The 15,303-nt window shown below is 34.3% G+C and overlaps 1 protein-coding gene across 2 annotated transcripts; it reads right to left on the reverse strand.

The window, feature by feature from the left end:
• Positions 1-521: 521 nt before the first annotated feature.
• On the reverse strand, positions 522-4,239 carry LOC109106512. Of its 2 annotated transcripts, none has more exons than XM_042739201.1 (7): positions 3,656-4,239; positions 3,431-3,570; positions 3,074-3,206; positions 2,002-2,167; positions 1,857-1,917; positions 1,584-1,658; positions 522-824 (listed from the first exon to the last, which is right to left on the reverse strand). In XM_042739201.1, the coding sequence occupies exons 1-7, from the start codon at positions 3,741-3,743 to the stop codon at positions 720-722; spliced, it is 768 nt and encodes a 255-aa protein (XP_042595135.1). In that variant the 5' UTR covers positions 3,744-4,239; the 3' UTR covers positions 522-719. The 2 variants fall into 2 exon arrangements, with proteins under 2 accessions (XP_042595135.1, XP_018975408.2); XM_019119863.2 differs by having other exon boundaries at positions 3,074-3,284; positions 3,656-4,226.
• Positions 4,240-15,303: the final 11,064 nt, after the last annotated feature.

Here is a 15,303-nt window from a genome sequence, read left to right on the forward strand (position 1 = left end):
CTTGCAGTTGGACAACCTCTCCTCATCTCCTCACTAATGGAGATCAAAGTGCACTAGAGATGAGCAGGAGGTGGAAATGCACACAAGGGATGAGAATGGTGCCGAAAAATACGATGATGATTATTAAAGATATACATAGCCATATACAGTAGGCAGTGTAGCCTATTTATCTGATTAGTGAAATGAGAGCACATTCATTGAGGGTGTGCCTTGATGCCAGTAATGGTTAGCAACTAGTTTATTGTGATTTACAAAACTCGTGATCTGTGATTCCTTAAATCTCAAAGGACAGTTGGCATGAATAATTAAGTGTGTAATGCTAAAACCACTTCTCCACTGCAGGGCAATTTTGTTTGCCTCTTCAGAGACAGAGAGACAGTTAGAAGAATTGGCAATTTCATGCTGATGAGAAGTCATTGAGAAGATAGAGGAAAAAGTCGAGGGCTGAAGCTCACAATGAAGTGCAGTAACTAAACTATATTGACCACTGTTGACATCTGGTAGATGATGAAAGAGGTGCATGAGGAAATAACAGATTTATTATGAGGGATAATGTACAGTGATGTACAGCTGGTGAGTATTGAAAAATAATACACAAAACAGTCTGTTTGGGGACTATATAATGCATATCTGACAATACTTACTCTCACTAATTTAAATAATCACTTATTCTGTGTCTCATCTTTCAAGTGGCATGATCTGACTAATAAATCTTGGTATCAGCGGACAAATACGGGTTCCTCATCCTTCAGCTGCCAATCAGAGGGAAGACGTCTGTTGCGTCCAGCTGTGGCAGGAACATCTGGTGCGAATGGCAAACCATGCTGCTTCCAGCGATTGAGAATACACACAAACACACACAAACAAAAGCCATTTTACATCTTGTGAACATTTTTTTTTTTGTTTCTGTGATAAATGGTTAATAATCAGTTTACACATGAAAGGATGTATGCATATTCATATTTCACTTAGAATAATGAAGATGCACGTCATTAAGAATAGATTTAAGCTGTATAATTAATGTCCACATGACATTTTACAGTATGAAGTACAGTATAAATATAGATGGTTTAAAGAGAGTTTTAGAACTTTACATCTTTATGTAATTTCATAATTCTGTTGTTTATGAAATATATATGGAATGTACTTTAAGCATTTATGGTAAACACTTAAATGCAATTTCTGTTGAAACATGCACCTCTATGTAAAGCATGAAAATAGTTATTAAAACAATGATTTAAAATGTAGTTCAAACTTAAATATTTAATCTGAAAATAATATTTAAAGTTTTTTTTTTTTTATGTACTAAAGTGTGTTAAGAAACATAGTCATGAAAGTCTCTTTCATTGAGTACACTTAAGTGGACTTTTAGTTCATTAAAATGTTATTATTTGCAAAACGGGTTTCTAAAAATACAGTTTTAAGATTTAAGGTCCACAACAAGCATATGCACACTTCTTTTACACAAGGGAAGTTCAAACTCATGCAAAATCTACTCTCACTTAACGTTAACATAACATTTAATAACTCAAATATTCACATTATTTTGTTTATTTTATATTTTGCTTTCATGTCCATCTTACCATGGTAACATAGATGTTATCTGGACTGCTAGGAGGACTGTTCACGTCTGCGAGGTCAGGCATGCTGAATCCCACCTGAGACATGACGCAAGTCATTTTCAAGACCCAGGCAACAACGCATTTACACATTTAAGAATCAAACCTCAACCACAGTTTTCTTAATTTAAACAGAATAAATGTAAATCAAAGAAAATTGGATTTAATAATTAACTTTACCACTACAGAAAGGAAATGAGAGCAGACATGCAGAAGGAAGTTGCATAGATGTGCTACCTTATATATAATTCCCTTGTCTTCAGCATCAGTGCTGGTTTTAGCCTCTTCCATATTTTGCCTAGTAGAAAATAAAACACAACATGAAGCCAGAAAAAATGCCTTACAGGCTGCTATTTCTCTCTGTGAACTGACAATGACTTACTTTGAGTTGTTTTCTCTCTGGGTTGACGTGTAAGCTTTCCTCCCCCAAAAAACTGTACCAATTAGTAACACAAACCCAGCCACTGATGCCACTGAGGCCAGGGGCAGCAACCAGGGAGGACGTTTCTGCAGATGATTTACACCTGGATTGTTTCTCCTGGTCAGTGCTGAAGAAAACAAATGGGCAAAATGAGTTTGGAGGTCTTTTCACACTCTAATCCACAAAGAAACCTTTATTTTATCAACTTTGACAGTTGTTAACTGTATGCTGGATATGCCATGGAAGTTGAAGTTTAATTTATTTATTTATTTATTTTTTTTCATTTAGTCTGGCATTTATTAGCAAGCTACTGAACACAAAATTTAAATACAAAGAGCACTCAATAACTGCATTTTCTGCAGTCATTACTCAACTGTTCAGTGTCACATAGATATATACTTTAGCTGTTTGCTCAGATTAATTAATTAAAGCAAACACAACTATTTATGTATTTATAGTTAATTAAATCTGCATGCTGCAAATTGTACATTTAGCATGTGAACAGATACTATACATGTTATTAATTTTCATTAAATTAAATAAATTAATTTTAGGGCAGGCACACCATTTACACAATCTAAGTTTGGCCATTAGTCCTGTCCCCCAGTCATACGATCACAGAACATGCACACATACAGTTGCTTAACATTAAACACTTAAACACTAACAGGTCTTTCTATTTCCTCCAAAAATGAAGGAAACTCACACAATTATGCATAAGGCTCCAGTTCGACCAGCGACAGCACTGGTTTGATCAACAATCATTTCGTTGAAATTGAAGATGAATTTCACTCATCAGAAAAACTGATGACAATGAAAATATTTTGTAACATTATACAGTAAATGTCTTTACTGTCACTTGGGATTAATTTAAGGTGTCAATTTAATGGCTGAATAATATTATCCCTTTGTCCAGTTACTTTTTGTTGCATGAACAGCTGACCCACAATAAGTAATGACTGACAAAAAAGCAATACATAAACTGTGGAAAAAGAGAGATAGAGTGAGTGTGAGAGAGAGGAGGGTTTTCTACCTGATTGCACAATAAGGTGTGTTTGGTTCTTGTGAAAAATGCCATTGAGACGTAATCTACATAAATAAGTTCCACTGTTCTCATGGGTCACAGACGGGAGATGTATATCAAAACTCCCTAATTCGACATCTCCCTGAAAAAACACACCAAGAAGTGGTACAGTTCGATTTCTGATGTAGTAGAGGATTATTTTTGGCTCAGAGGAGATACCCTGTGTTAAAAAAAAAAAAAAAAAAGTAATAATAATAATAATAATAATAATAATAATAATAATAATAATAATAATAATAATACATGCTTGTATAAAAAGTGTCAAGTATATTTGTGTATGTCTGTATTCCTAAAAAATAAGCCTACCTTGAATTCCCACTCCACACTAAGAGACATGATGTCCAGAGGTCCAGGACATTGCCAGAAATTACACGACAAATGGACATCTGTCCCAGCATTAGCCTTCTGGTCTGGACTGGTTATCACACAACCATGGGTTCCATATACTGTCAACCGAATGAGTGCATATTATATTCAAAAAGTAAATTAAATGCTTAATATGCTTGATTAAAATAATGCATTTGTGCTTACCTGTGAAGGTAAATACTATGGACAGGTACCACATAACTGAGCATGAAGACCCTGCAAAGTTTGTTTTCTCCCTTATAACAGAACACATAAATATATTTTAAGCGAAAGGCAGAAATTCCATGATCCAGAAGATCTTGTGTATGGACTTCGGATCTCTCATGACTCAAAATTTCTTTGTTCCCATCAGCGAAGCGCTATCGTTTCCTGCCACATTCTGTGGTGGTTAAATAACAGTGTCTGAAACCGTTACCACATCCTCTGTGGTCCGAAAACATTAACTAACTAAAACAGATGTTCTCCTTTCTAAACAGCAAAAATGAACATAGTTCTTGTGCTTAAAGAGAGCTTATCAGCACTGCAAAGTAGGCCTTTAGTTTCCTTTGATCAGTTCTTATCCATCTTATCCGTAAAAACAGTGACTAGTACATTATTCAAAATATCCATTTTGTGTTCCACAGAACAGAAGAAAGAAAGTCATTCAGGTTTGGAACGGCAAGAGGATGAGTAAATGATGGCTATCCCTTTAAGGAACGGAGGAGGTCGGTCAAATGAACGCAGTACGCTTTCCACAAACAGTAAAACGAATCTTTTTCGCCCTCTAGTGTATCATTTGATGTCAGCGTTTTCCTCAAGAGAACAGAGAGAGACATCGTGTTAAATTAAGTTTCCGGTAGGTACATCACCTGAGGCAATAAACAAAGATATTTATCACATTGATCGATTCATTTTTTTTTTTTTCTTTTTCTATTTTTTTTTTCTTTTCTGATTCATCACCTTTAGCTCTCACAAAACACTTTGCCATTTCTGTTGATCTGATGAAGGACATGATGATGTCATAACATGGGTCAGAAATTCCATCAGCATTGTAAAAAGGAATTATTCATGAATAAAACATGAGCATTATACTGCAATGCAAAGTTTGTTGTCAAATTGAAATAGTGCTTATACACCAGCAATCTGAATCACTTATGATTGAATCATTGAAATATTCATCGGATCCGTGAGTTTATTCATGAGTAAGATAATATATAATCCATTATTTGTTACTGAACATATGCAGTGGCCAGATGTTTGAACTGAACAAGCTGACTTTAATATGTATTAACTAATAAGAGCAATTATATGATGCAATATACAACAGTGGCAGTATTCATCAGATGTATTGCAGTTTGCAAATGTAAGCCAGCTGCAGCATCTAGTGGCTCTCGTTAATGCAAATTACAAAGACTTTAAGATTCAGAATAGGCCTAACCTTTATTTATATGCAGTGCGACTCTTCTTGGTGGTTCCTGAATTAATTACATGATGAGAAAGTAAGACCATGACAAGATTTCCATTTTCTTGCATGGTTTTTTAGACACTGAATATTTTTAAGCTATAGCCCACCATAAAAAAAAGGTCAGAAGTTTTACATTGACATTACACATTATCTCCTCTCTGAGCAGATAATCAATGGGTTTTTATTGCTAATCTACATTTAATAGTAATGTTCATCCAAAATTAATATGTACAGAATGTATTGCAACATGTACAATTATACGTACAAAACAGCTAGCCTCCTTCCGTTCAGATAGTTTACAATGAAATGTGCCTTATGTGTTTGAATTGTAAGATTGTTATGTACTGTACTAACTGAGTTATTGTATCTATCCGTAATATTGTCTTTGACTGTGTGGGCCTAGGAAGGAATATTTCACAAAATAAAATGAAAAAGAAAAAGAAAAAAAAAGAAAACATATTTGCTCACTAAGTGTAGTTGATTTATTTATTTATTGTTATTATTATTATTATTATTATTATTATTATTATTATTATTATTATTATTATTATTATTTTAATCTAAACCGATTTGGAGAAATTTAACATTACATCACTTGCTCATCAATGGATCCTCTGCAGTGAATGGGTTATGTCAGAATAATAATAATAATAATAATAATAATAATAATAATAATAATAATAATAATAATAATAATAATAATAATAATAATGCCAGTCCAAACAGCTGATAAAAACATCACAAGAATCCACAAATAATCCATTGCAGTCTGTCTTGTGAAGTGAAAAGCTGCATGTTTGTAAGAAAAAAAAAAGAAAAAAAAAACATCAAGACAATTAAAATATCTTATATCTATGTCTTGGCTTGCCAGGTGAATAGATTTTAAGGACATTTACATTTTTGGGTAAACTATTCCATTAATGAGCAAAGAATATATGTTGCTGACGTGCAAATGCCGGGTGGTCATATCTGTTAATATATTCATCTGCCTGACACCTGAATGAGAATTTTCTGCAGTGTAGTTTAAATAAATGATCTTTTTGCACATTGGAGGAACTTTTGAAAAGGTCAAGGGAAATTAAAGAATTAATTCTGTGAGCCCTTTAAGAATAAACATAGATACACTTTTCATACAGTGGCTGAAATAGCAAAGATCCAGTCAATAAATGAGACTCTCTTCAGTTTACAGTAACAGTGTATGTGTTCCTTCCGCTGACAGCTTGTTATTTTTGAGCCAGTTGGTTGGTCCCATCTCAGAGAACAGCATATGTCTGTTCAGTCTTGTACCTTTAATGCTGCTCATAGATTCGCAGTGTGAAGTTGGTAAATTGTGGCGCATGAATTAGTAAAAATAACCCACTGATTTTGCAAAATCGCATGCCAGAATTCCTTAAAACTGCTGACATTAAAGACTTAATTAAGAAAGCAGATCCTTGTGATTGGTTTAATTATTGGTCTATTTCACATGTCTTTTATCTCCAAGGTACTGGGGAAGGCTGTTGCTCAGCAACTGAGCTCACTCTTGCACAGGAGCAACACTTGTGAGATGCTCCACTCAGGTTATAGATAATCATAGAGGAAGAACTGCATAGACAATGAAAGATTGAAATATCTTTTATTTGAGAAAGTTCATTTTAGAAGTACATGAATGTTTGACTGACTTTAGTGCACTGAATTAACTATTGACTCAGATGTTTTTTCAGTTGGTGGAGATATTGTAAAGGGGGAGACTTTCTTTTATTATCATTGTCATTGAAGTAGTATACAGTAATACACAGAAATACTTTAAATAGTGTAAAGATTTAGATGCTAGAACCCGTGAGGATTCTGATTAGTTTCTACTGCATCACCACCTTCTGCTTGTGCCTTGTTGTCCATATGCGATGGCTTTTTTTTTCTTTTTTTTTGTCCAACTGCATTTAAGGCAAGACAATTTATTTATAAAGCACAATTAAAACCAAGAGTAAGTTGACCAATGTGCTGTACAGATTCTAAAACATATGTAAACCGCAAAACATACAAATACAGTACACACACACATCTGTTATACAGGAGCAGTGTTGGGAAATAACTAGTTACATGCAACTAAATTATGTAAATTTACTTATGGGGGTTACTTTTGATTTTTATTTATTTATTTATTTATTTATTTATTTATTTATTTATTTATTTTTTCACATACCCACATACAGATTTTATTGTTTGCTTTCATAAATTGCATTGACCGCTCTAAAATATAAGACACCAATGTTTCAGGAGTTTAGAACACAGAATAGGACATGCTCATTTGATAACTGTTTTATTTCCTATTTGTTTTGTGTATATGCTTTATTTTTTAAGATTAACTGTTTCCTCCAAGCCATTGTTATATGCCAGTGTTTCTTGTCATAACTACACAAATATTTGATTGAAAAAAAAAACAGTATCATAGCTACTAAAGTATTTCTTGTTATAGTTTTAAATCTGTATTTAACTTCAGAATGATCTCAAAGTAAGTGAGTTTGTGGTAGCTGTGCTTTAAAATGTAATAATAATAATCTTAATTCAAGTGATGGATTTTGAAAGTCTGACAGTAATCAGTGTTGACTACAACTGTAATGTTAACCCTTTGTTTTAAAATGATTACCAGTTGAAAACCTTTAGATTTTAGAAAAGTAATCAAATGTAATCGGTTACATTACTTTCATAAAGTAATTAAAAAAGTTAGACTATTTATTACATTTTACATAGGGTGACTTGTAATCTTTAACCTGTTACAGTTCCAAAGTAACCTTCCCAACACTGCACAGGAGTAATATTGTCGCATTTCCGAGAACCTGTCAATAAGCAGCGGCATTCTGGACAATCTGTAATCGTGATATCGTGGACAATGTAAACAATGAAAACAAAATTGGTCCCAAAATGGATCCTTGAGGGTTCCCACTTCTATGAGATGCCAAAGATGATGTAAATGTACCCAGGGTAACTTCAAAGCTCCTATTAGTTAGAAAGGACTTAAACAATGTTAAAATAGTGCCACGGATCCCTACCAACCATTCAAGCTGTACTATCATGCTCCCAGACTGGAATACTTCAAATAAAGAATTCCTATTCAAAAAAGGACTGAATGAGAACAGCTTTCTCCAGCACTTTTAAGAGAAAAGGTAATTTTGAAATAGGCCTAGATTGAATGATCGATTGGATCCAACTTAAGGATTTAATTGTGGGTGTACTACACACACATATAAGGGATTTAAGGGTGTACTAAAGCATGCTTAAAAAAAGCAGGAACAGTCCCTGATACAAGACAGCTATTTTTTATCAATAAAATACAAGGCCCAGCTACATCAAAAGCTTATCTGGTCAGTCTTGGTGGCACAATATCAAGTAATGAATCCGATGGCCTCAATCTGTCAACTATTTTAGCCAAGGTGGAGAGATAAAGAAGGACCCTGTGTTATCGTCATTATATACCCTGCTTTTAACTCAGATTAAATGTATATTGACTCCACAAGGCCTCATAATGTTTCTGGCACCAAAACATTTGCAGGTCCTGCAAGGCCCTCCATTCTAGACATTTTCCTTGCACAACCCCACCCATCCCTCCCACAGTCTCTTCCAGCTCTTGCCATCAGGAAGACGGTACCGGAGCATCAGAGCCCACTCTGCAAGACTGCTCAACAGCTTTTTCCCCAAGGCTGTGAGAGCCCTCAATTCCAACAACCTCACCACCCACTGAAACCTCATCCACAGCCCTAGCTCCTGAAACCAGGACCCTCTCTCCCCCCATCCCACCACACCACACCACATGAAAACTGTTGAAAACCTCAAGAACATTGTGCATTTCTGAGTGTGCTACGGACAGGTGAGTGGGCTGGACAAATCACCTGTAGAAAAACACACTCTTTTCTCTCTATATGCACCAGACACTTTCATACAAACACTCCATGTTACAAGGACTTAATAATATAACACAAATGTTTACTTGTGAATGCACCACAAATCATACTGCACTACTTGCTTCTTAACTTTAAATATTTATTTTGCACAATATCATGCACAGTTATTATGTAAAGTAATTGTATAGTCTGTCCTAGGTTATGTGTATGTATAGTCAACTATTTATAGTATAGGTCTAAAAATTGTTCTCACGTCTAGTGTTGTATGTTTATATTATGTTTATTTATGTAGCACCGTGGTCCTGCGAGACACAACATCTCGTTCCACTGTATGTCCATATATGTAATGGAATGACTATAAAGCTCAACTTGACTTTTGAGGTGAAGCTTCCATGGATCACATTTGTTGGTCCACCACATCCCATAGATGCTCTACCAGATTGAGAAATTTGGAGGAAATTAGAGGGCAAGGCAAAACCTAATGTTCCTTTTTTTTTCTTCCTCTCTCTAATTTTCTCAGTTGTTTTATTCCACAAGGACAAAGTGTCCATAGTTGAAGAAAAATATGCACCAATCATAAGACAAAGGCCTCTAGTTACAAATCCAAATCCATTAATATAGTCTGTTAACTGCTTGAATATCTTTTTTGTTTACAGAGCCTTGTTTTTCTATATAGTGACCTTATTGTCAATAGCCATTGTCTAGTCTATCCGCTGGTGTACATACACTTGAGAGCAACATCTTTGTACGTAATGTGAAGTCAATCCAAGCGGACCCCCTATCGATTGCTCTCCATTGATTCAGTTTATGCCCCTCTTTAACCCAAACACCATGCATCAAGCTGGCCTCTTAGTAGTCCCTCTGTGATGCACACTATGCCACAAAGCTTCTCCATCTTTAAAAGAATAGTTACATACAATATGATTATTTATTATATTTGTATATGTAAATAAATACCAACTATTGACAGGTTATTGTTATGCCTCTGTGGCTTTGACAATTGCTTTTGTGGGGGAAAAATGTTTTAACAATATGCCTTGAAATTATTTTTGTAGTCATAGTAAAGCTTTAGAGAAAAAAAATAAAAATAAAATCAATTTCTCATCCTCATGTTGTTCCAAATCTGTATTTTTTTCTTCTTCATTTAAACACAAAATAAGATATTTTTTAAAAAATGCTGGTAACCAAACAGTTGCTTATAGCCATTGATGTCTACTATTTATTTATTTATTTATTATTGTTTTTTATATATACTGTGGAAGTAATTGGCTACTGTCAGCTGTTTGGTCACCAACATTCTTCAGAGTATCTTCTTTTGTTTTCAATTTGAGGACACCTTGAGGGTGAGCACATGAAGACAGGATTTAATTTTTTTGGGTGAACTATCCCTTAACCCAGAATGTCCCTTTAATGGATGTGTTGTAATACCATCACCAACCACTGGAATGCAGTGTGGTACCACTCAACACACAAGCTTTTCTGCAACCCCAAAACAAACAGATGTTAGCATGTGTGTTGGCAATTTGTTAATAATTTATGAGGAATTAATTAGCATTCTTCTAATTACCTCATGAATATTCCACCAGGCCGTTCACAGTGTTGAAGAGTTCTAAATGGGATTAGCAATAGTACACATCCCGCTGCACAAGATCAGGAAACCTCTTTTCTGCAATGTTCTGGATGTTCAAGTCCAGTCAGCGCTTTGGAGCTCAGCTGCATTAGTATGTGCAACGCGGGCCAGGTAAACTGGTCCTGGGCCAGCTGAAATGAGCATCGTCTCTCTTGTGTGCTAGTGAACAACAGCAGAATCAATGACAACAGGAAATTGCTGATGGAAGACTTTGGCCAGACTTCACCCAGGAGGCCCAGATCAAATGAGAATCCTGTGATTATCTCACCAGGACATTAGTGTGAGAGATTGTAAACCACGGCCAGTAAATAAACACTAGAGATGAAGTGTTTTTTTTTCTTCTTCTTCTTCTTCTTCTTCTTCTTTTTTTTTTAATCATAGAAAATTATTACTTTATCGATCAGAAATAAGGCTTTGTGATAGAGACATGAAAATGTTAGAGTGGCCAATCGATTAAAAATGTTATTGGAATAAATTAGATGATATGCTGAATAATTAACTGCAAATAAGTGTAAACCAATATTTAATCATACCATCAAAGTATAAATAATACTAAATTAAAGTGGTTTGATTTGAAACTATGAACTTTTATGCTATTTAATAATATTTTACATTCATATTTATCTTTATATTTTCAATATTCTGTTTATTTTTTGTTTACATTTTAGTAATTTTATGTGCTTTTGTCATTTTTATTATTTTTTCCCATTTAATTAATTAATTAATTAATTTTATTTGACTGTGTTTGTTTGACTTTGTTACATTTATTATCTCAAAATAACCCATTTAATGAAGGGGAATACATTAAAAGGGAAATTAAAACAAGGAAATAACAAACAAATTAAATTGAATAAAAATCTAATTTATTTAGCCTCCCCTTGATCGGCTTGTGTTGGTATTATGGTTAATCTCCAAAATGGGAAACAATCCACAGCTGTTCACTCTTATTGTTCTTCATTTTCTCATCTCAAGTTTATCTCTGACAATCTGGCATCATGTCTATACTCTTGAACTCTCTCATCTCTCATACTCCTTTACTCTGTTAATGAATCCAACTTTCACACATATACAGCGGATGAGATTAAGGGATTGCTGACACCAAACAAACAGATTACGCGGTCAAATATTTGTATAACATGGACACTCTCTTCACAGTTGTATAAGCATCATCCTTAATGAAAATAACATCTGCGTTTTGTACTGTTTATTTTTTATTTTTTGTTTTTTTGAGTATGACCTACAGTACAGTATGTGTGACCTATTCAGCAAACTATATATAGTCTTGATCAATAAAGGCTAATGAAGGATAGGTAATGAGGCCATGCACACTTTCACCGCATGCACTTGATATTCAACACATAACAAAGCCAGCTCCTAAAGACCAGGAAAAATACAAAAATAAAATAAAAATAATCTAAAGAGTGTCAAAAACATCTGTTGTTAAAGTCTTTGCAGATACGTATCTATTTCTAAACTTTAAACTAATCAAACAAGATGGAAGTTTGTTTATTTAAATTATTAAAGATTCATTTAAGACCTCATGAAATGGTTTGATGAATGCACATTTCTCTTTTATGTTGCCATAGTTCCTATTGAAATGGAAATTGAATAGGAATCCTATACCCCTTCATCAGCAAAACCTTTCTATTGACTGAGAAAGAAATGTTATCTATGTTATGCCTGATTAGAAATGATAGAACTTGCTTTATGGTATATTTATTCTTAATACACCATAAAGAAAATATGCTAATTAGTGCTTTTGAAATCACATAAATTAAACTAAAATGATCAAATGCCTTTACTTGTTTTCATTTAGCTAAGTTAAAATCTTATCCATTGGCACAGCATAACTCTGACTGTTTAAGAAAAGCTTGTTCGATTAGCTAGGACTATAATAGCATACTATTTTTATCGGGCATTGTAAAGTGCGAGTTGAGATTGAGAAGTTGGCAAAACAATCATTTGCTACTTGCTTTTTGCGAGCCTGAACAAACAACCATCTAATTAGTGTCTAGCATTTAGATGTTTTGAGGAGGCTATTGAGATGATCATGCTTTTTTTTGTAATTGTCTGTAGCAACTGTCGAAAGCCCTTCACTGGAAGATTGTGGCATACAAGGGCTATGCTTTTGATGTCTCTGAAAGAAGATTTTAGTGCTGTGTTGATTTGAAGTTTGGCTAGAGTAAAGTGATTTTGGTAGGATAATTTATGGTATTTTCGTTTTGACTGAGGCTTGATATAATGTCATACTGTAGATGATGGTGTTTGCAGAATTTCTTTCAAAAGACAAATCTCCAAATTTGTTCTGATTAAGAAACAAACTCATCTACATCTTGGATGGCCTGAGGGTGAATATATTTTCTGCAAATTTTCATTTTGGAGTGTTTTCCATTTCGGAATAGGTCTATTTTTTTAACCCCATGTTTAAAGGACCAAGAATGTAAAATTTTACCTACTATTCATTTATACAGCATATGTATTTATACTTATTAGAGTATCACATTAGTGGTGTCTGACATTGCTCACTCCTTTACTCATTCACTAATTCCAATATAGTGACTGCATGGCAGTTGAGTGCACTATGTCAGAAAGGAGTGAACAAAATGAAGTGAATGAATTCAGACACTTAGGTATTTGCTGCACGTCAGAGAGCTGGAGCTGTCGCGGAAATCTTTGTCACATACGTAGTTTTATCTTCCATGTACCTTATTTTAGAAAATAATATTAATAACAATGACACTCACAATCACTTTATAATTATACATACCTCTGTGACAGCTTTGTGGAATGAAACTCTCCCAAGCCGCATTTTGCAGTTAAATAACATGACATTGATTGTAGAGCGCCCTCAGGCGACCTTTAATTTTACATTAGAATGAACACACTATGTGATTTACAAATATTTTTCGTAATCATCCACCATACTATCATAACATCCCTGTCATCTCTTGTAAATGGACAACAACGCCACCTCAGTAATTTAGTAGTAAAACATTAAACTGAGTTAATGTCTAAATAATATATTTTTATTTTAAATAAATGTTAAAGCTGAAATAAGAAAGATGTAAACTGCATCTCTCATTCAAACTCAATATATATCATCCAGCTTTCCGGAAAATGCTTCAGCGAATGTACATCGGTTGTACACACAAAATTAGAGAGGATTGTGGGTAAAAAGTAGTGAACAAATGTAGCGAATGAACTTGCTCACTCAGAATTCAGACAGCACTGCAAAATGGCTGATACTTGATCTACAGTAGTGCACTATATAGGGGATAGGGAGTGGTTTCGGACACAGCTGCTGTTAGCTTAGCAACATGCCAATAAACACTGTTGGAATCAATCGTGAGTTGAGTCTCTTCCTGTGCACTTCACATGTGGAAGCTGCTGTCTGTGTAGATCCAAATTAGTCACTCATCAGATTCAGTTTTAGGTAGCTGTCTATGTAGGATGTAGGCTGCTTCCTGTGCTTTAGAACAAAGTTCCAGTGTGTGAATGAGCTTATATTTTTATACCCTGTGCATGTGTGTTTTCCCATGTCTTTGACTTTCTTCACTTCACATCCTGTACTACACATACAAAACCACTATTCATTCATTTTCAGTGAAAATACATCTATTGTCCAAGTGCAATTTTTGTATAAACCCTGCATAGTTAATTATATCTTCAACACCACAGTGGATCCATATAATCTTTGTTTTGTCAGTAAGTGAGGGTTTGGGATCAGTAGGAGAAAACCGCCAGTCAACACTGGGCGTAGAGCACGCGCCTCTGTTGAGATATGTAAATGTAGGGCTGATCAATTATGCAAAGGCACAAAAGAAGGTCTGTGGACAAATGATGTATTACTCGTCCTCTCTGAACTCTCTCACACAGTAAAGCAACTGTCAGTAAACCACTTGAGAGGATGAGCCAAAAGAATAGAACATAACACCTAACCAGGTAAGTTTGTAGTGCTAAATGACCAAGTTAAAAGCATTTTATTGATTTTCCTAACTCCTTAAAATGGGGGATGACAAAAGAATAAAACCTATATTGCAGACTTTAAACAGCCTAAAGTCTATAGTTTTCATTGCATGATTTGACTGTAGTGAGACCCTCTAACTACAGTGACAGAATACTTTTACCTTACATTAAGTAAATAGATGTATTTGTAACAAGATTACAAAAGAATTGGCAAGCCGTCAGTGTAAAACTAATTTTCAATTTCATAAGGAAATCATCATTGTCATTACTACTATCATCCTCATCTGCATCAATTATTCTCATAGTCATTATTACATTTCATCATTACTGTATATATCATCACTGACATCACCAACATCATCATTACTGTCATCAAAATTATTACAACCACCATTATCTTCATTATTGTCATCATCATCATCATCATCACTACCACCGATCCCACTATTTTATCATCAATATTGTCATCCTCATCATCATTGTCATCAAAATCACACCACCATTTTTATTACCATCATTACCTAATTTTTATCATTACCACCACCATCATCACCACCACCACAACAACCACCAATTATCATTATCATTATTTTCATCATTAGCATCATCATCATAATCATCACCTCACTGTTTTCATTACCACAATTTCCCTCATTACCACCATTACCATCATACTCATCACTACCAGCAGCACCACCACAAGTTATTAATTTATTACCATAATTTGAATCATTACCACCACCACCACTGTCATCATTACCATAATTCACATTACTACCATAATCATCATCACTACCATTGTTATCATTTCCATCATTACCATCATTTTTATCATTACCACTATTATCATCATCTCCACCACCACTGTTGTCAATTGCATTATTACCATAATTTT

This window comes from Cyprinus carpio, chromosome B15 (assembly GCF_018340385.1).
Source record: "Cyprinus carpio isolate SPL01 chromosome B15, ASM1834038v1, whole genome shotgun sequence".
Taxonomy (NCBI): domain Eukaryota; kingdom Metazoa; phylum Chordata; class Actinopteri; order Cypriniformes; family Cyprinidae; genus Cyprinus; species Cyprinus carpio.